The 22,524-nt window shown below is 40.9% G+C and overlaps 1 protein-coding gene across 2 annotated transcripts in view; it reads right to left on the bottom strand.

Moving 5' to 3' along the window:
• Positions 1-22,524, bottom strand: part of SLC9A7 (solute carrier family 9 member A7) — a 67,099-nt gene that overhangs the window by 22,610 nt on the left and 21,965 nt on the right. For both annotated transcript variants that reach the window (XM_083805428.1, XM_083805429.1), the window contains exons 2-12: positions 14,985-15,184; positions 13,625-13,702; positions 12,842-12,918; positions 11,721-11,833; positions 10,309-10,414; positions 9,879-10,020; positions 6,279-6,384; positions 5,828-5,916; positions 5,578-5,691; positions 1,958-2,069; positions 562-715 (exon numbers count right to left, since the gene is read on the bottom strand). In XM_083805428.1, coding sequence (XP_083661554.1) covers positions 562-715; positions 1,958-2,069; positions 5,578-5,691; positions 5,828-5,916; positions 6,279-6,384; positions 9,879-10,020; positions 10,309-10,414; positions 11,721-11,833; positions 12,842-12,918; positions 13,625-13,702; positions 14,985-15,184 — 1,291 coding nt within the window. The remainder of the gene's footprint in view (positions 1-561; positions 716-1,957; positions 2,070-5,577; positions 5,692-5,827; positions 5,917-6,278; positions 6,385-9,878; positions 10,021-10,308; positions 10,415-11,720; positions 11,834-12,841; positions 12,919-13,624; positions 13,703-14,984; positions 15,185-22,524) is intronic.

Below are 22,524 nucleotides of genomic sequence, written 5' to 3'. Positions count from 1 at the left end.
GGCCCAGATTTACAGACAAATGGTTATACTCATGCTGCTCACAGTTTTCATAGGTCTCATCAAAACAGAAGAAACACACCAAGGAGATCTAGCAAGCTCCCATTTATCACAGTTGTAAGGTAACATCAAGTTTGTTTGGATAAATGTTTGAAGTGCATTTTTAGCACTAAAGGCTTCATCTAACTTGATAAACAGAACAGGGTCATTACCTAGAGCCAGAAGACAGGGAAATGCCTAATAGAACAAGAAGTCAATATGGTACTAGATAGGCTAATTGGCTATTTCTTTCTTTTCAGTATGGGGGCTACTGTACCATGCAATGCTATCCCATATCCTACAGGGCTGACAAGGATCAGGTGCCTAATCACAGAGCATCAGGGAGCTGAATCCCAGCAGCAGCCTGTGCATTTTCTTTACCTGCCTGCACTAACAGCTTCCTCTGTATAGGAGAGCGTTCTAAACACCCAGAACACCTCTAGCAAGCATCAAACAAGTTCTGTAGGACTTCTCAAGTTGCCACCTGAAAAGGGAGTTTTCCCCAGCATACAGTTGCATACTGACCTGATGTTCAGCCATGACAGCATGGGAGTTGTACCTCCACCGACAATCCACACAGTGAAAAAGACTATGAGGAGGGTTGTTGAGAACATCATTTGGTGCGAGTAGGTAGCAGTATCTCGTATGGCCAGAGCAAAGGCCATGGCTCCCCTGAGACCTATGCAAAAGAATGAAATAGCAGAGCTTCAGAAGTGTGCAATCATGCCTATTCATAACATGGAATCTTTCCTTGCTCCCTCCATGCCACGCAGGCTCAGAGTGACAGGCAGAAAGCACGGGGCTCAGCCTGTTCTCAGGTGAGTTTCAGTTATCTCAGTTTCCCTGGTAAATTATACTCTGGGATGTTTTAAAGCATGATTTGCCCTGGTGGTTTTATGTGGCTTACAGAAGACACAACAAGGAGTAGCTATTTCCAGAAATTAACAGGAAAGAAGTGCAGAAACAAACAAGTTGTAGACAACAGCAAAATATATTTTGGAAAACAAGCAGCTCCCTGAATCTAAATGAAAACACTTCTCTGTTTGATTCCATAACCAAAGCTTAAGTCATTGATATGGAATTGTTATCTCCTGGAAAAATATGTTAGTTAAGAACATGCTCACAGGCAGAACGTATTGCTTCCCCTCTCCCACAGATTATGAAACTCCTCTAACAAGGGCAAGCAACTGGCCACCTGCAAACTTATTTAGGAGGGGAGTCACCAAACAGCTCTAGAGGGAAGGGAGCTCTAGAGGTCATCTAGTCCAACCCCCTGTTCATGCAGGGCTACCTATTGCCAATTGCCCAGGATCACGTTCAGACAGCTTTTGAAGATCTGAAAGGAAGGAGACCCCGCAACCTCTGGACAACCTGTGTCAGTGTTTTGTCACCTGCAGAGCAAAGAAGTGTTTCCTGGTATTCAGAGGGAACCTCCCATTTTTCACTTTGTGCCCATTGCCTCTGGTCCTGGCACTGGGCACCACTGGAAATAGCCTGACTCCATCATGTCAAAGGAGTTTAAATAAATTATATTTTTTTTCAATTAAGTAGGAGAAGTCACCCTTAAATGTCTTAATTCTGTTTCTGCACAACATGCAGATTGTCTCACCTAGAACTGACTTACTGGAAGAAATACATCCCAATTCCCCCATCGCCTTCAGATGCTCAACACTTCAAATGAAAATACTCCATTCCCAACATAAGGTGACTGTGGGCTGCCAGCAGCTGGCAATCCAAGATGTCACTCTTCTCAGACATGACACTTCATGTACAAGTTTAAAGATACATGAGGGCATGCTGCAATTTTTAAGTCTTCTGTTCAAAAAACCTACATGGGCATTATAAAAGCAGGCGATGGATCTATAAGCATCTTATGATTTAAAGAGTATTATTGCTTTACCAAACATTTTTGCTTTTTTACCTGAAAACATCATCATGTGCTGAAAGTTCCAGCTGATCTTATGCCTTCTGCCCAGATTCAGCAAGAAAGACAGAGGGTAGATGTGCGCAGCTCTGCCCAAAAAGATTGCAACCTGTTCACAGCTGAGGGTTAAGGATTTCACGTTCCTGGGGTGTGCATACTCAGGTACCTGGCTCTAATATGAACCTTCTGTTTTAATAGGAAATTTACATAATGATAAAGTGTTCATGTTATCCCTGTCTATGTAAAACAGACTTTCACCAATTACGTGCGTAGAGAACTCACAGCATAGATTACAACCTTTAACTAATATACCCACTTTTTTTTTTTAAGGCACAGTGAAATTACACCTAGTATTAAGGCTACCAGCTGTACAAATGAAGACTTAATATCACATCTTAAACAACTATCACCAACATCTGATTGTGCATTTTAGACCAACAGAAATGCAGCCCCAGTGCAGAAGGAAAGCCAACATAAAAGACCAGCAAGTGGCCTCTCCATTACTGCTCCTGCAGAGGCACGATCTTCTACAGGCTGGCAGGAATTTAAGAGTTCACAAAAACTACAAAGATGAACCCAAAAACAACTGCCAGCACTATAATGAGGTTTGAAAAGTATTTTTAAAAGGAACTGCCTCAAGAAGAAATACATGACAGTAAGTGGTAAGCTCTTTCCATCCTGTACCCTGGTTCCAGTAAGTAACCAGAAAGCTGAATACATGCTCCACCAACTCAGGAACACTTTGGTACAAAATAGAGTGATAAGCTGAAATCCTGTAACACACCGACACAATCAGAAATTAACTGAACACTGTTCATTTGCTACTGGGATAGCAACATTAGAAAAGTGAAACAGCTCTCTTACAGAAAAGTAAAGTAGAGAAGAACTCTAGATATGTCCGGGTTGTTGCCATACCTAAATATGGATTTAAAACAACACAGCTTGCAGAAAGTTATGTCTACAAGAAAACTAAGATTTTGATCGTTACTTTCTAAAAAACGTTCGTGTAATTATTACATTTTTATAGCAATCCTTTTGGGAACTGCAAAAATCATTAGCCATCATAACCAACATATGCAGGAAGAATGACCAGGATTTTGCTAGTGACACTGAGGCTTTAGCTCTGCCTTTGCAGTCCAGCCTTTTTCAGCAGATCCTGATGTCTGTACAATTCCTCAGCCCCCTACCCGCAAGGTGTTAATTCAATGGGGAAGGGCCGAGGCAGAATGTGAGCACTAATACCCTTTGTCTTCCTCAAAGGTCACTCAAGAGGCAACAAAGGTTAGGTATGGTAACAGAAAGAGATATGAAAATTGTAATAACATTAGACAGGTAGGAAGAAAATGGAACAATAGAAAAACTGAAAAGAAGCATAGACTGATAGCGTAGCCCAGACAGATAACAGAAGGCTATAGCAAAAACGAAAGACTGCAACACTTAGCACACCAAAGAGACAACCATCCTATCCATGTCTTCATCCAATGGCCATAGGGCTCTGGAACACTTTTTAGTTCAGAAGAACAGATAGGAGGACAGAGGAGAATTCTTCACTTCTCTGAAACAATGAAAATGGCCAGATAAAGACCTATGTGATAAAACAGATGAGAGAAAACAAAGTAAGAAAAAAAAGAAAAGTATATTCTGTATTAGGCCATCTTTATTTTTTTTACTGGGTTTTATCTCCATTGCAGATAGCCCTACTCCTGCAGAAGGCAGGGAGGCAACAAGACAGGAAGATCCGTCTCCTTTGTTTCATTCATGTAATTGCTCTGGATTTTCAAACAGCCAGTAAACCACGAAGGAATAGGTATATAGGCTATTTCAAGTTGGACAGGGAGAAGAATCTAATGGCTCCCAACTAATCTGAGTGATACTACCACCAAAGTGCTCTGTTCTGAGGCAGTTGAGAGCCAGTTGCTAAGTCAGCCAGGAATGAGGGGAACTGGATACCCACCTCTAACACCAGCACCTCTCAGCACTCTGTTCCCTTTGTGTCATGGTCTGCACCACAGCTCAGTGCCTGCCTCCTCCATCACCTAAGAAGCTACCTCCACCTTTAGAATATTGCTTAATCAGTTTGCCCACAGTCCCTTTTATTTACTTGAAGTTCATTTGCTTTGTTCAAGGGACAGCTGGAAGTGAAGAGGAAAAAAGAGTCCTTTTTACGTCCCAAAAGTTTGGGTACAACAGCATTACAAGCACTGTTTGGCACCTCTAGCCAAGGCATACAATAAAGAATCATTTTTTTATGCTGTCCTCCCTCCCCATCCCAACAGAACTTGACAAGAAGCAACAAGAACAGTTTTTCTTTTGGATCAGACTGTACAAAAAAACAGTGATAAGGAAGAAGTTTAGGTGCTCATAACCTCATCTCTACCTTATTTGTCCAGGTATCTTTTGCAATCTGATTCACAAAGCTATTATTCTATTTATATGGACTGAAAGCCACACAATGCTTCCACTTAAGTTGTCAACATCTCCACAGCAAAGATTGGGAAAGAGCAGAGGGATAAACAGCTATTACTTCACTTTTTTTCAGGTTATTGTCAAGAATCAAAGAGATTTTGTGTTAATATGTATTAATTGAGTGTCACGGAGTGGTAGTCTTCTAAATGCCTTTCTGTCAAAGACAATCGAAGTTATACCATGCAAATCCTCCTTAAAGGCACTGTGCTTTGCTTTCACAAAGCTTTCCAGCGTTAAGCGCTTTAAATCGATTGGAGGAATGAGAAAACAGACTACACTTCAGGCATTTGGAAGTCCAGAAAGACGTAGATGCATTTCAGCTCATACCCACACCATCACACATGCTTAACCTGCATGATGCAATATAATTTCTTCAGTTTTAAGGTCTGGACAAGAATAACAGCTTCGAGTCTTCCTTCCCCAAAAGGCACAGATTAATACTTGATGTAGTTTCACTGAACAACAGCCCAACCCAGACATTTCTTCTCCCATACCACTCTATCCCTCATTTCCCTGCTCTCTTCCACTCCACAGAGTGTTAGATTCAATCTAGCATAATTTTTTGAGGTGGGCATGGGGTACGTTTGGGATGAGAAGGGAGCAGATAAAAATTAGACTCCTGAATGTCATCTGGAGAAAACACTGCATTGGTGAACCACTCCTCTTCGCCAAGAATTCCCTGGTATCATCATCCATCAGTTTACCTTTAGATGAAATGTTTCTCCATATCTGAAAAGCAGGTGCTCATACTTCTTAAGAAACTAACTCAGTTTGCCTATGCTGATAAACATAGGCAGCATGCTGCTTTCCCTTCCTGCTGATACTGAAGTTTCTGAGCTAGGAAGGAAGTTTCCAAATCTGATGTTAAAAGCTCCACTGCTATGACTACATGGAGTAAAGCACATTCGTTCATTTATATACTGAATTCACACGAATTTTAGTACTTGCTCAGGTGCAAAGCCAACAACTTTGTGGCACAGAGTCCTTAGGACTTTGATGTAAGGGTTAATGAAAGACTTTCTCGGAATTCTTGTTCCTGCAAGACATCAGGAAAACTCCAAGTCAACACCATCATTTACTTCGTAAAGCCAGACACCAACAGCCTTCAGGCACACAGGATAATACAGAAGCCTCAAACTGAAAAAGGATACAAAAGCTCCAATGATGAAAACTGGACTGAATATGTGTTTCTGGAAAGTAAACAGTGCCAAACCCATATAAGAAAATATGAAGTTCTCTGCCAGGAAGTGCAATACCTCAAATAGCTATGGGGAAAAAAACAGACAAACAACACAATAACATGTTAAAGGCAGAGCAATAAAGACAATTTTCAAAAAATAATAAAAAAAGAAGTACACAATACTACAGCAACAGAGTGTACAAGAGGAAAAAGAATCTTGCCTGCTTGGTGCGACTTCTTGATTCGACTGACAAGTTGTTGTATGTATAATGTGCCTGGGTAATACCACAAAACAGGACGGCAACCACACCTGCAAACAGAATTATATGCAAGCATCAGTCTGTTTACTACATAAGCACAAGATATTCTCCCTTTTCAAGTTCTGTTAAACTTAGACATCATCCTTAACCCTGGGATTTTATGAAACTCATTTTCAAGCCAAGGATTAGGTAAGGCACAGGGGGGCAGAAGCATGCGAAACAAATCCATGCTGTTCCTAAAAGCTTTTGCTGCACAGCAAGTTGCACCATCAGTGGTATTGTGCAGGACATAAAAAAAAAAGCTTTAAGTGCTAAAATCATGTTCCTTATAGGAAGGTTTCAATGAGAAGGTGGATACATGGCTGCTAAGACAGACAGGAGTTCTCTTAGTGTACCTGAAGCCACAACTCACCAGTAAATCCACAAGCTTCTGCTAGCAGGAAGGTGCTCCAAGACATCAGGAAGAAGAGAGCCGTTTCCAGCAGGGGGAAGCAGTGCAACTTGGTAAACTTTGTCACGTTAAGACATTTGTTAAGGGATCCAAAATAAGAAACTCACCAGTCCTTTGGCTTCTCTGTACCCAATATTTGTGAAAAGTGCTGTTATGTGTTAACACCTAATGCTGGTCTGAGAACAAAACACTATTTGCTGAAAAACATCACTTTCATCACATCAAGACAAACTTCAGAATCAAGGTCTCCCCTCAGAAGTCATTAATTTTGGATATTTGTGCTGCATATCCACGGCATAACTGTGGCCCCACCTCTGTGAACTAAGAGCTTATTCTATGCCACATTTCCCTGCAAAGCACCAGCAGAGAAGGCATGTATACTTGGTCTTCTTTTTACGGTTCTTCTTTCATTTTATTTTTAAATAAACACACATACACAAGTCACCTTTAAATAAATCATAAAATACATTCAGAAGTTCTTCATTACAGGGCTGTTCTTGACTACAGAAACCCTAGGATGAAGTAGATCTGTCAGAATTTTTCTGCTCAGATTTGTTGACAAGGTCTTTCAGCAAGTTTAGCTACTTCTGTACTTGTGAGGCAAAGCAGATATCCTGCCTACAACAAAATGCATTGCTTCTTGTGTTGATGTGCTTTAGAGGACAAGCCAGCTCAACCACAGCAGCTCAGCCTTTCAATGGGAAGAAGTTTTATCTTCCAGATGAGAGTAAAACTTGAATAATGTCAAACACATTGAATTAACAGGTTGGATAGCTACTGAAAGAGTGGGACAGATTTCAGTAGTCTTAAATATAGCTCTCCACATACTGGAGAATATTTATTCACCTGTCTATGGACCTTTTTCCCCTACAGTCGGTACTCTGGCAGCAAGTAAACAGCACAGCTTACTAAATCCCAAGTGCAGACAGCTATGTACAACTGCACTGGATGTTACAGAAGGAAACCATGTGCTAGTAAGAGCGGTGGAGAAATCCTTGGTCTTTCTAAAGGCTAAAGACTAGCACAGTCTTCTCTGAAATCCAAGCAGAGGGAGAGCAAGAGACCAGCAAGGACACCTGAAACAGCAACAAGCTGGTAGCACTCCCTGCCCACACGTAGGAAGCCAGTACCTTGACAGACACATCAAGGCTGCACCACCACCCACCACTCCTCTCCATGCATAACACAGCTGCAACCAGGGCTCTCTGCAGCATTACACAATCAAACCTAATGGCAACACAGCTGCTTGAGAAGTCACAGTTCAGTATGTGATAGGGATGCTACAAACAACGAGGAGCACCCCTTTCACAAGGCAATTCACAGGCTCTGGGAGGTGTGGGGCTCAGCACTCCTTGTGACTCTGGCAAGAAGCACTCAGTTGGCCTGGAAAACCCAGTGGAAGCAGTCTCCTGCAGGCTTTACCACAGAATTCAGTGTTCACAGCAAGCCACAAGTGATTAACACCGGAGGCAAACAGCTGACAGCATTTCAGGGCAAGTTTGGCTAGCACAAAGCACTCCCGAGCCCAGCTGCCTGCTCCCCACCCACACCACTACTTCTTGGTGGCCTTCTGAGCTAGGGAAGGGCCCTCATCAGAGTTGATTCCTCATTTCTAGTCTCTTCTGGCAGCTTTGTGAATCAAACTCTTTATTCCTCTTGTTACACTGTAAGTAACCATACCAAAACATTTTAGTAAATCCAACATGAAAACCTCTGCTCATCATTCTGGAGGAAGAGGATGGTGAAAGAAGAGTAAAAAAAATCCTTTTCTTATTTCATATAATAATAGACCAAATTGAAGTACTACTTCTAATTAAGTTATTTTCTTTCTTAACTTGAACATTAAAGCAAAGAGTTTTCTTTCTTAATTCCTCAGGTACAATATTCTGCTTCACTTCATTCCAGCCAGGCAGATTCTACAATTTACAAAGGGAATACCAAGTGGTACAATATATTAACGTTATAAAAAAATAACCACAGACAGTGAGGCCAGGACAGTTTGCTGAAAGGCAGAACAAGTCTGCATATATTACCTGCATTATATGTGCAAACCAAGTGTTCTCTCTGTTTTCAAAAGACAATGAATGACCACATGAACCCCCTTTGCTGGTACAGGTACAGCTGTAGGTACTTCACAGCCACGGCAGTGCTACAGAACATTGCTTGGGAATAAGGTCCTATTAACTTCATTCACGACTTAAGTTATGGGCTCTAATTAGCTAAGAGTAGTAAAATGCGCATTTACAGTTTGCTTGTAGAGTATTACAAGATGTTAAGTATTCCTCCCCTCAAGATAATTAAAATGGTATAATTAAGCAAAAGCTTATGTATTTTTATGCATTTATTTTTAAACCAGAGGCTGTCTTGTGAACAGTACAGCGCTGTCCTGAGCACATGCATTAGAAACAGCACGAACCAACTGCTGCTTTAGATCATGATTTTACAAAATGGATCCAAATGTATTTCGGCTGTAATTAGAAGCTAGCCAGAAAGCCAAAAACCACAGCAACAGCACTCGATCAGCCAGAGCTATAGATGGCTGGTAGCTTAAAAGCCAGGCTAAGAATCATCGTTCTGGGTCACACTGATTGTAGAACAGTGGAGCTTGAAGACCAAACACTAAAGCATCACAGCACATCTTCCCCTCAATACCTGAAGGGTTTCCATTATACAGGATACAATGAGGCAAACCTGAGCCATGTATTTATAACGAGATACAGTTCAGACATTATTGCTTAAGATCAAGAGTCACAGGTTCATGATTATTGTAAAAAATATCACATTCTACCCCTTCTAGGCCAGTTTTCAGAAGTCTAGGCAGATCAAAGCAAGGTGGGATGTGTAAAAATACCATTATCCTAGCCAGTCCAAAAGCAAAGAGTTTGATTTTTTTTCCCCCTTTCCTAGGGAAACATCACAATTTCTGGTGCAGATCAGACTTAAGATTTACTGCCCAAGCCTAAAGCAAAACCCACACAGATTGCTCCCTGAGTGCCTCAGAGCTCTGATCAAATAGACAAAGCTTCAAGAGAGCAGGACAGGTCAAGCAAAGCACATAATGTTATGATGTTACCTCTGGTAGAGACACTCTTATCCAAGCCGCATGATACAAGATTTCCAGCAGAAAGGTTAAATGCAGAACTCAGAAAGAACCCATTAGGGTCAGAAATAGCTATTAAGGATTTTGCTGAAGACAGAACAAAACACCAGTTATCCTATGAGATGTCTTTCAAGCTTATATAATAAAATCTTTTTTGTAATTCCTAAAAAGAAACTGAACATTAGGACGTGTCTCCCCCTTGACTTTAAATCTTTTGGCTGTACAATGCATGCAGCAACATCACTAAAACTTCTAGTGCGGCCACAGTTACACCAGAAAAAGGGGATTTCTATGGATACCTATATGCCTTTCTATTGACAGGTCACATGAATGCTGGTCACGTCTTCACAATCAGATTAAAACAAGCTTAAGTCACCGTTGCTACTGCTGGAAATAGGTGAGCTCCGTTAGCATGTGAATATGGCATCTTATCTGGAAAAGCTAAACATGAAAAAGGATATCAGAGCTGTCACTACTCCTGTCACTGCTCCCATCATGAAAGAACCACTGAATATTCCCAGGAAAACACCAACTGACTTGAAAAATGCTGCTGCATCAAAAGCATGGGTATTTTCACCTGTTGGCTGGTAGGCAACTATCGATCTAGGAACAGAGTAACACAATGACAAGTTAGATGTGGCATCAGAAAGGTCTTAACTCTAACAGCATCACCTAAACAGCAGAAAAGACAAACCCATACTGAAGGAAAACTTTACTTTTCTGTGCTTGTTATGCATGAGGTATCTTGGCAAACGCTTGTAATATTTAGTAATTCAGTTCAAGATAGTACATTTAAATTTAAAATAGCATGTCTAAAATAAATGCTTTTTCTGAGAAAAATACCTAAAACGATTAAGTGATTTCAGAACAGAATTTCAGGTAGTTACTTACGAAGATAATACAATGGCAACAGCGTCATTCAACACGCTCTCCCCAAACAGAAGGGCATAGAGATCAACATCAGCATGCAGCTCATTAAATATTGCTAGCACGGTAACTACAGAAAGAGGAAAAAAAAAGAAAAAACATTGTCTGACTTCAGGAACAACTGTGAGTTGTGACAGCCTAGACTTTCCAGTTTGTCTTAAGCAACAAAACCCAGAATTGAAGTACAGGATCAAAATCAAACTAGGACACAGACCAGCCATATTTATGTACAGGTAACTTCACCATCGGTTTTAAGGCAGCTCCATTAGGAAGGGGCTCTGTAGCCCTCCCATCTGCACAGTGTTTATAGCAAAGTCCCCCATGATCAAGCGGCATGGTGCAGATGAAACTTCCACCAAAAACAAACAAACAAAAAAACCCTTCAACAAAACATTCTGCAGCCCTTGCTACTTTTAAAGGCTGCATGGCTTGTTGACTTGGCTTTGTTATTTCGGTCATAGTGCTAATAGCTGTAAGTGTTCCCCAAAGCATGCACTATGCCACAGGAGTGTAAAATTGTGTAAGATTTGAAATGGGCAAGACTGCTAAATATTTATATCAGTCTTTTCACAAACACTTCAGTCTGACATAAGAGAATGATTTTGAAGATGTTCCCATATACGAGCTTCAAAAAAATCACATGGTACTTCTTTTTGCATAAAGGCCAAAATCATGTGCAACCACGAGCTGTTCAGAGCTCAGCTCAGTCACAGGAGCTACTTCCGATTTTTATACCAACCACCGAGGACATCACACAACATGTTTTAAACGTCAGGCTTCATACTTCAACACTCCCTCCCCTGTCCCTTCACACACACCAGCTCTCCAGACTCACCTGTCAAGCGCAGACACCTTTGTGAACATGCTGGACCTCAAGGAATGACTTTTTTTTTTTCCAAAAGCTAAAGTTAATCTGCAGAAGAGCATTCTTCTGCTTGAATTTGTATAACATCATTGGAATGAGAAAAAACACAAAGCCTCCTCAAATACAGCTCTTAAAATATCCATTGTCTCAAGCAACGTAGCTACAGAAGTCCTGCTATCCACACAGTATAATAATTTAATTAATTTTTAATTAAATATAAATTAAAATTAAATTTGAGGTACACTAAACAAAAACCTATTAGGGAAAAATTTTTAAAATAACATATAATGAACAGGAAAGTTGGATTTGTCCCCAAACATACTATGACATCAACAAACTTACAGAATAGCTTTCACAGCACCTAGCATTTGTGTGCATTTCACAGAAGATCAGAGATACTAGCACAACATAACTGGAAATAAAGTACAATTAATATCTTTGTGCTATACAGCCAACAATCCTAGCAACAGGATCTTTTAAGAAGATTATTAAAAGTCGTTCAGCAAGCTACCTGGATCAGTGGCAGATATTATTGCTCCAAAGAGGAGGCAGTCTGTATAATAGAATTTACCAGAGAGCTGTCCCACCAACTTCATTAGTTTCACAACCCCATACATGAGATTCCTGAGGAGAGAGGATAAAACAGTCCAAGTCAAACCAGCTGGCACATTTCAGACAGTCAAAGCAAAACCACAAGCAACAATATTTCAGGTGGGCTTTGTTATTCTAGAGCTCCATGAGACACTGCTGCAGTTTAACACTAAACTCTCAAAATTCAGTTCTCTCTCTTTCCCAAGAACTGAGCAAAGAGTGAGATATGATCCAACATTTAACAGTTAAAATCAGCAAACAGCATGAGATTTGTTCATACAACTAGCACAAACTCCCCAGGCTGCTTCCTTTTTCCACCGCAGGGAACATTTCTGTGCTCAGAATTCCCCTCAGTGTTGGTTCTGCCACAGTACACAAAGACACTGAAAAAGCTCTGAACTAAGAATAGCTTTTAACATATTTCTCTTTAGTGAAATTGAGAGACACGAACCAAAAGTCGCATATGCAACTCTGTATTTCGCTCTATGCAATTTCTGTATTTCAGAATAGCCAAGAACACAGCAATACTAGCTGCATAAGTGATCGTATGCAAGTAAACCGATGCAATTATCTTTAACCAAACGTCTGTGTACGTATACATATAAAATTATGCAAACACATATATCAAGGGGTGAAGGGGGAGAGAGATACTGCATGCACAATGGAAGGAACATCTCTAGAAGTCCGAGAGCTAAAATTCTATTACAAGTAGTGGCTACAATTCAGGATAAATTTAATTCTAATAGGAGTCTAACAAGCTTTCACTTTGTACTGTAACATGACATTAAAAACAGAATGCTGCTCTCTAGTACTCTCATCAAGTGATTCAATATTGTTGACAATTGAACTTGACAATATTGTTTGAAGGGTCGGTGTTGTTTAAAAGTTAGATCTCAGCAGAAGTTTCTTTTAATTCTGTCTGGAATATTCACAAATATAATCAAACAAATCACAAAATTAAGACAATCTAGATAGCTCAATGTGTACTTTTCAACTTTAGCTTTAGTAAAAATAGCAACAGATAGTACAGATTTCACTTACCCAATGATAAAACAAGAGACTGCTGTTCCTAAGAAGGCATAGGCCAAAATCGACCCCAAATTCCTGAAGAAGTGTCTCTGAATAAGAAAAAAGGTTTACGTACTCATTTAAAGAAGTTATACCACTTGTTCAAAAAACATACAGTGCATTATTACGCTTGCCTTTATTGGTGCTTTCTAGAGAAATCAATCGATTACTGCAATGTAAGTTCTGTCCAACTTCAATAAATAGAATATATCAAATCTGAACCAAGTATCGAATCTTACATGGAGCTCACTGACAGGAAGCTTTCCAAAAATATTTTTATAACAAATATCTAGATATAATATATAGATATAAGAGTTAGCTGCAAAAATAAAAACAAGCACCACTTGAAGATGTCATAACCCAGACCTTCTGTCATCCAGAATCTGGAACACCCCCACTGGGATTCAGGTTTGGGTCCACTTCTCAGGGTAATTTACTGCATTTTGGACATTAGAGAAGGACCAACATGATTCATAGCGGGATGTCTTATACTTTAAATGTAACTGATATTAACTTCTGGTAATATTCAAAAGGAAAACAAATCATCAATTTAATACGTTTATAGTTTTTTTGTTTGTTTTTGTTTTGTTTGCTTTGTTAAAAAAAAATCTCTTAAAACAGTATGAGCTAGCCATCTATGAAGGAAATCAGATTTTTCTTGTCACACAAATGGTCCTGAACAAATCCTGATCCTGAACAGATCAGCAGTCTCTCATTAAGAAAAGGCTATTTTCCTCAGGAAATGATTACACTTACTTTCTTCAGGCTATAACCAGCATGAAAGATAATAGGAGGCAACAGAATGTTGAAAAAAACTTCTGGGTCAAAAGTTACCTAAAAAAATAAAAAGTGTGAAACTAATTAGAAACAAACACACAAATTTTTAGGTCTTTTTTCTCTTTCATTTTTTGACAACAAATATTTCTAGGTGTTGAAATAAACCTTTGGCCAAGTTGACCTTCCAAAATATTGGCCAGCTCTATACAGATGCAGCAGCAAAGAGCTGCAGCTTTTCATACTGAAGAGCATCTAGGAAAACAAACATTGCATTCATCAGTAATTACAGTCTTACAATCCCAAATACAGTCCCCTTTTTGAAATAATAATAAAAAAAATCTAATAGAAAGGATACTGCAGAAAGTATCTCTTATTGTGATACATGACAGTCATGTATTTGTATTTTTGTTGTTGCGTTCCCCCCCCACCCCCGCCTTGCCAGTCAATTCATATACAAGTCTGGTTTTCAGGAATTGGGATCACTCATCACTTTCAAATATTTCAGTGGATACTGAAGATATCCATGACAGTCTGCACTAGACTAAGGAACAAACCCAAACATTTAGAAATAAAACAAGACCCTCACACACGAGGCTATCTAGGCCCTCTTCACCTCGTGTCTAAACACAGGCTAGAATACAAACAAGTGTGCACTCCCAGCATGGGATTCATTTCAGTTGTCTCTAGCAGACAGGTACATATGAACAGTCACCTACATTCTCTTCATAGTCACAGAAAAGCATTTTTAGGTTACGGCCCTAAAGTGGCAATCCTGTACCTCAAGGTCTAGCTTTGCTACACACAAAGGGTGTTTAATTTCTGCTGTTGAATAGAAGCAGAGAAACAGCAGATGCAAGCAACAGTTGATAAATGAATTTCATTTCCAATACCAGATTGTCTTGTTTGGTAGATTACAGGGATGTAAGCAGCAACTATTTCCTGAAAATAAACAGATTCGAAAACCCAAGGACAAAACAAAGAAACAATCACTATTCGTTTTCTCCCATATATTGTAGCATAGAAGGCAGCATCAGAGATGATAACGAAGGCTTTTTTTGCTCAGCTAGCTTTCATGAATTGTACAGATGTTAGCAGTGTACATTAAGCCTCCAGCAGCAATCAAGGGCTTTGGGGAAGAACTACACACTGGCAGCAGAACACAGCTTTGCCAGCAGCGCTAGAGCACAGAAGGTGCTTTTGAATTCAGCACTGAAGTGTTGTTACCACCAGATATGCAGCCATTTGAAACTACCTAACATCCAAATGGCAGGGGAAGGAGGGAGCTGCAGAAAAAACACAGCCAAGCAGCACACGTTCACAAGAAACGGTCTAGCCTCACCTTTCGCAACATGTCATTTTGCTCCACGTTGTGGATCTTCCCAGGGCTTATCTCCCCTTTGAGCGTATATTCGAAGAATTTCCCACTGACGTTGACCAGCAGGGTCGTAAACGGCCTGTCCTCCTGCGAGCAGCTGAATGGTTTATCGTGGCCGCTGGTAGAGGGAGTCCCGTACCTTAGGATCACCCCAACGATGAGTCCTGGAAGAAGAGAGTTAAAAATCCATGAGGCTGATCTGCCACTCCTCTACCTCCTTGCTGAGTTTTGAATATCAGCTAAGGTGTAATGCAGGAACCTCACAGGCATTGGACACCTACAGCAGTGAATTGCTACTTCCAGTTTCCTGCAAAGAAAGAGATGCCCCAAGCACATTGAAACTACTGATGAGTTTGTAAAATCTGGTTTCTGCCCAAATTGACAAAAGTACTCACTTTCATGTCTCTTCTTCCTCACCCTCATTCACACCTCTAATGTGTAAATGCTGAGTTGTGCTAGAGGCCAAGCACTGGGACACAACAAATGGATTTCACCTTCATAAGGGCAGAAATGAGGAGATACACCGCTGCTGACGAATTACTGCTGAAAACATGAGACCATAACTTAACTGAAACCATTCGCTGTAAAATATTGGAACACAGCTGCAGCAATGATGCAGCTTTTTTTTTTTTTTTTTGCCTGGCAACTCTAAGCCAGCTAACAATGGCAGATGCAGCATCTCCTGCATACTTGTAAATTCTGCAGCTAAAATTCATACTACCTGCACACAAGTCAGCTGCATGTCTTTCACAAAATAAAAATAAAGCAAGGGGGAAAAAAAACACCTAAGCAATCACAGGAGTCACTCAGCCTAAATAAAATCTTACCAGAAAACTTTATCAACAAGAGATGCATCAGCATGAGGAAAAAAAAAAGGTAACCTAATAGAAGGACAATGCCAGGAATCTGGGAAGTATAACATTTTAACTGAGCACCATTCCTTTTTAAAGGTACTGTGGAATGAACAAGACTCCGCAGAAAGATGGATAAGAATAGTCAGAGTGGCTTTGGTCTGCTAAGTACACAAATTGATGCCCTCTTAAAGTCTCCCCACCACCTTAAAACAATCTGTGATTTAATCCTTGTTGCAGACAGCTGCAAGGTGATGATGGATATTTATCAGTAAAGAAATGATCCTTTTGTCCACAGGTCAGTAGTTAATGCTGGCTTTGCCACCTGTGACCAATCTACATCCATAGATTTTTTCCCCCCAGATGGTAAATAAAGTTGACAGGTGTTAGCCAGAGCATAAATGAGGTATAACAAAAAAAAAAAAATACACAGCACCAAAAAAAAACTTATCTTTATGGCACAGACTAAAGAGTAATCAAACTGTAATAAAGCAGTTAAAAAAAAAAAAAAGAACCCTCCAACCAAAATAAGCCTCCTCATTGTCCTCAGGTTCAGAGTGGAAAAATAGTTTTAATGTAAAAAAAAAAAGGTATAACACAATAGCTGTGACACTCGAGTGGCTGGCTACCCACTTGTCCCCCTTCTCTGCCATCAATACACCATAATGGCAGCATGATCATTAAAACCTAACTGGAGTATTAGCATATATTTCATTTAGAAAAGAGATATGTATACTCAAAGAGAACACACGGGATAAAGACTTTGGCAAGACAAGACTACTTTCTGAAATTTCAGACAACTGAAATACAGAGTTATGGAGCATGCTTCCTCATGACCTCAGAGTATTTTTCAGCTACACATCGTGGGTGCAACGAAAACACAGCTATGCACAAAGTGACAGGCTACAACCGGTCAGCCTCGAGCCATTGGCACTGCCAATAATGGCTACAGACACTTTCTACAAACCCAACTGGTCAAACTGCCAAAACTTTCTGCTGTTCTCACTCTCCTCATCCCTAGACAGAGAGAACCGAGCTCACACAATACCCCCAGAAGGTTTTCAGTCTTAAAAATCGATTTAACCGGGATCAGCCAAAACCCTGTAGTAAATCAGGAGCAAGAATAAAAACTCTACAGATTAGCTTGTATACATAGCAGTGGCACAAAACCAGATCTATACTACTACTACTAGGCTGACATAATAGCTTCTTGGGCTCAGAGAGCATCATTCAGTGAATTCATTTCAAAAGCAAATAGGGAAACCTTTGTTGCTATTGTATTAGGAGGACGCACTAGAGGGAGCAGGATGTGATTGTATTACAGAACTGGATATAAGCCACTCATACATTTTCCCCCTGTAATAAAATACATCAGTTATTTTAAATCTGGTTTTGAAGATACGACAATTACATCTGCAACGCATACTTACTGTTTGAAGTTAAACATACTTTAACCCTCACTGTCCCATGGCCCAGCTACCCCAGCTACTGGGAAATACCCTGCTTTCATACGCTTTCTGCTGACAAAACACCAAGCTGGATGATCTTCACACTGAGCACCACGCAGTTTAAGAGCCTCTGATTCCTGCTGTCAGGCTGTCTCGCAGCTGTACCCACAGCAACCTTGGGAAAACCACCAGCAGCAGGACACAGCCAAGACCAAGGTCTGCAGCTACTGCTTTTCCTTGGGATGGCCAACATTGAGGAGACCGTCAGAAGCAGTGGCAGCTGGTCAAGGAAAGGTGCTGTGAAGTGGTTACAGCTGCATGGGGCTCAGTCCTGAAAGGAAATAGGTATGAAAACACAAGGGGCCAACAGGCCACTCAAATCCCATGGCCAGCTTCATCAGGTGTGGGGGGGAACTAAGCAACTGGTGGTTCAGAAGATCAACCACTCAAAAGAGTGGAACAGTTCCCTAATCTTACAAAGCTACAGGCATTGTGTTATATTGTTCATAAGTGACAGGTTTTGAGCATTAAAGTGAAATACTCTAGGCTGGGCACATTTGACAGAAGCAAGCTGCAGAAAGGTTGAGTCATTAATACTTTTCTAAAAAACTTCAAAGTTTTTATGTGGATGAAAAAGTGTAAGTGGAAAAGTGCATGGAAGCATTCATGTTTCCAATGAACATCAACTCTTCTACACACTAAAAAGTTCCTGGACTTGTTAGATCATTTCCACATCTTATTTATTTAGTTATTTTAACCCGATAAAGCAACATTAAGAAAGCTTATACACCTACTCATCCCCCCAAGGTCCCAAACAACTGAAGACCTAAGCACCTTTCAGGCAGACTGAACTGCCTAATTTACAGCTTCACAAACAATGCCTTTCTAAGCTGCCCGTCATCACGTGTTATAGAAAGAGCAAGTTCATCCTTTATGAACTCTCTAGACACTTGACTTCAACCATTTCCAGAGCAACAGAGTCACAGCTGCAGAAAAAGGCCATCAAAGAAAAAGACTTGGAGCCGCTTGATGGACAAGCTTAGTGGGATACTCTAGACTTACTTTAGCAATTTCTACAGCAATTTCTAGGACGCTAATACAAGCGCAAATTTGGTATAGCATTACTGCTCACTCGGAGGCAAGAAGAGGGACGGGGGCTAGGAATAACGCAGTCCCCATGCTACTTTCATCCTGCACAGGTTCACTGATGAAGAGTTTACAGAGAACTTGGATCAATGGAGCAAATATTTGTCTGAACACTTGAACACTTTAGCTCTTTAAAAAGAAACCTCAAGGGCCACTAAACCAGCACTGCCTTTTACTGCAAGACTGTCACAAGAGAGAGCTAGAAGTGAACTATAAACACTGCAAAACTTTAGAAGAGCCTTACTTTCAAAATTTGTTTGTGGTAATGGTTGTAGATTTACATCACTGCTCATAAAGACTCAGGAAAGATAAATTCAAAAATTAATACTTAATGTCTTGCCTACGCACGACTTGCGCTCTCACTTGTAGCAGAGAAAGCATTCCTGCCACTGTGCTGCCTGTACAATGCCAATCATGCAGCCGGTACACAAAGAGCATCTTATTGCAAATAAAGCATTAAAAAGCTAGGACTATTTTATTTCCATTTTTAAAGAAAAGGAATCTCTAGTGATGATAAAAACTTCAGAGGCAGTTAACACCAATCCAACAAAACACCACTTTAAGTGGCATATTTATTTTTGCTTTTGTTTGAGCACAGAAGTCACTGCTGTGAGACTGAGCTCAGACACACACAACCACTAACTAATGCCTGTCCCAGGTCAGGGCTGAGTGTTGTGTCGTTTTCCAGCCAAGTCCTCTTCTAGAAGAATTAGCCCTGAGATTTCAGGGAGCTTCAGCAGTCAGCAGCCTTCAGAACTGGCGGATCCACACTCCAAGACACACAGCTCAGTCAATGAATTCAGACTGTGAACCTGAACTTGATCAGTGGGTGAACTCAAGCCTGTAGATAGATAACCTTTTCTTCTGTCCACTCCCAGCAGAGGACTGGGTACAGACTACCGAGGCACCATCCCTGTGGAGCACAACTTGTACTAACTGCATTTCAGGAGGAAGGAGACTCAGTGGAGGCCTTACTGCTGTTTACAGCTACCTACTGGGAAGAGAGAATAAAAGATTTCTCTGAAAAGTACGTGGTGATTAGGTCTAAAAGCAACAAATGTGTTGCAACACACGCACGAAATCTAAGAAAAAGCCACCACACAGCAAAGTGGATAAGCACCAGGATAGGCTGCATAATCTCCATCCTTGCACACAGTCAAAACTCACATGAACATGGCCCTGAGCAGTGCAGCCTGCAGGGGCCTGCTTTGAGCAGAGGGCTGGATGAGACCACCTCCAGAGGTGCTTCCACCTGGGTTAACTGGGCGATTCAGACTCTTTCCTGCAAAGATTTGGACCCCCCAGACAGGTACTTTATATTGCAAAGGTTTCTTTACAAGCAACTTTGCTGTTTCCTTGGCCAGTCTTGGGGATTTCTGTGGCTTTGGAGCTTTGTTTAAATGAGAGACAGCACTGCTGACGCGCAGCCAGAGGGGCACAGAGCATTTTCTGGGTACCTGTGGGACTCTGGCTTACCAGTGGTCCAAGGTGATGCCAAGTGAAATACTTACGTGTTTTTTCAAAAGCAAGTATGTAAAAAAGGATTTCACAACATTCGAGAGTCTAGATTTTTCCTCCATACACCCAAAATGAACTTTTTACCAGCTTGTGGACCAAGAAACAAAAGATAAAAAACAGCAAGAAGGTTGAGAGAAAGCTCTGCTCAAATATTTTCAAGGCAGAAGACTATTATTAATAATAATAATAATACACAGTATTTATCACACAGCTTATTTTACTATAGGATGTTTGTGTGCATCGAGATACCACAGTTTTAAAAAAACAGGAAGTGTTTTTCCTAATACAGGGTCAGCCTCTGAACTTGACAACCCACACCTTCACCTTCCAGTGATTTATCATCAGGAAGTTTCAACGCTTCTTACAAAGAAAAGAATCCAAGTATTGTTTCTGTTCCAGAACAGAGCCAGCAGTGCTGCACCGAAAATAATCAGATCAAATGTTACGTCCCACCTGCAGACCAGCTAGCAACGCACTCTTTGTACCATGTGCTTGCCACTCGCTGTGCTTTCCACGTACTGCAGTACAGAGGGACGCTGCTGTACAACCCCTCGAAGAAGGTGCAAGCCAGACACTGCTGAGCTTCAGCCCTCTGTTAGTGTCTTGCACTCAGCACCACCTACCATTAATTACTTTAAGGGTGCAATGCTTCCAGCCCAGGATTCATCAGCTTGTCACATCTCTGCAAAAGATGAGACTTGTTTTGAAAATAATCCTCGTCTTTGGCGGTTTAGGTTCAGCAGCATAACTACAGGATGAGCCCTCACCACATTTCAGTGAAAGAGCATTTTTTCCAACAGGCAACGGAGGCATGCGGTGCCAGGTCTTGAAGTCTGAAGGAAACTTTGGGGATATCCAGAATCTGAAGTGTTGAATAACAGATTCAAGGTCATGCTTTGTCACTGCCTTAGGACTATTTTAGATAAGGGCATTAAAAGACTGCAAACAAGGTGTGGATTAATGTCACTCTGCACTAATTCTTCCTTGTAGGCACAGCGAGTGGTACGCTATCAAGGGCATTTTTGTAGGAAGTATTTTATTCACTTAAAAAAAAAAAAATCAGTAAACCAACCTAGGCATAGCTCTGTATTTAAACAAACAGATTACTCAAAAAGGCTAGAGATGCTGTGCAGCACCCAAATATCAAATTAACTTGTTGCCTTGATGCTGCCAGACACACACACCCCATGCACACTGCTGCCTTCTCTAAAACCTTGGTTTCCAGAAAGGCCACAGGAGCGTCTGATGGCCAAAAACCCCTTCTGACTAACTGTTAAGTCTGATGGCTCTGCTTGTGTCTGAGGAGATCTAATTCTTTTTCAGGTCATGTCATATTAGTGCGATCTACATACTCATGTGAAGTGACATGGTCAAAAGAGTACGAACTACAGAAGGCGGCAGATGTACTTCATTCTTTAATGACAACGGGGTTAAAGAACGGGTTTAAGAGAGGAAAAAGGCATCTAAAAATATAACTATCAAAAGGCAGAGGACTGCTTTGGCGGCCAGTGATCTGAAAAACTACTGTTTCACAGAGCTGCACATTTACACAGGGCAGTGATAACCCCAGAAACGTTAGTGCGTTCCTATTAACTGGGAGGGATGAGTAGACACTATTAGCAAGGTGGTGACCACAAACGTGACCACAAGTGTACAGCAAATTGATGACCAGCAAGAAAAATTGTTCCTTCTATTCCACCACCCTCTTGTCCCTGGAATCTAACATTCAGAAAAGAGTTGAACAAAATCCATGTATTCAACAGCTTTCCTGGAAGAAATTGCTGTCCTGTGGTAAGGGCATGTGGCCCCTGGTCCAAGCATGGGACCGTGAGTCAAGGCTCCTGGCAGCTCCCAGCTTCAGCAGTGACTCAGTGGAACAGCTTGGGCAAGCCAGAGAAGACAATTTCAAGAAACACCCTCACACAGAAGATACTGCAGTTATAAAAGGCAACTTCTAAGTGTTTGTCAGAGATTACAGGTAAGAGTCTGCAAGTAAACTGTCTGTGTGCCTTCAAGTTCAATTATAGCACAATTATCATTTCAGGCAATGTTCTCAAAGCATTTGCTGTCAAGCATTTTATACATATTTTAAAAGACTCTTTGTACTTCCAGAAATAAGCATTCCTTCCTAGCAATAAAGCCCAAAGCAGTGAAAACCATACACATAACTAAAGCCACACACGCTCCTGGAGGCGTGAGCAGCAATGGGCAACCACGAGAACACTGACTCCAGCCGCAGGGCAGTTCTTTCCTTCTTTCCTTCCCCATGCAGCAGTGGCTTCGTAACCCAGCACCAGCTGCGGCTGGTGCCATCCCCTGCTGCAGGGGCAGGGCTGGAGCATCTCCTTCAACAAACACTTCTAAAACAGACAAGGGAAAACCCAAACACAGATTTATTTTATTTTTTTTATATATTATTTATTTATTTATTTTCTCCCCAGGCACATTTATGACCACACTAGCAGGCACCTTGAGAAAAATAAAGAGGGGGAGCAGCTCTATGTTATATAGCAGAAAACTTTCTATTCAATCATGTTTTGT

The sequence above is a fragment of the Anser anser genome (assembly GCF_964211835.1).
Source record: "Anser anser genome assembly, chromosome: 1".
Taxonomy (NCBI): Eukaryota; Metazoa; Chordata; class Aves; order Anseriformes; family Anatidae; genus Anser; species Anser anser.
Note: the sequence above shows the minus strand (reverse complement) of the source record. Positions and strands in the feature narration are given on the sequence as shown.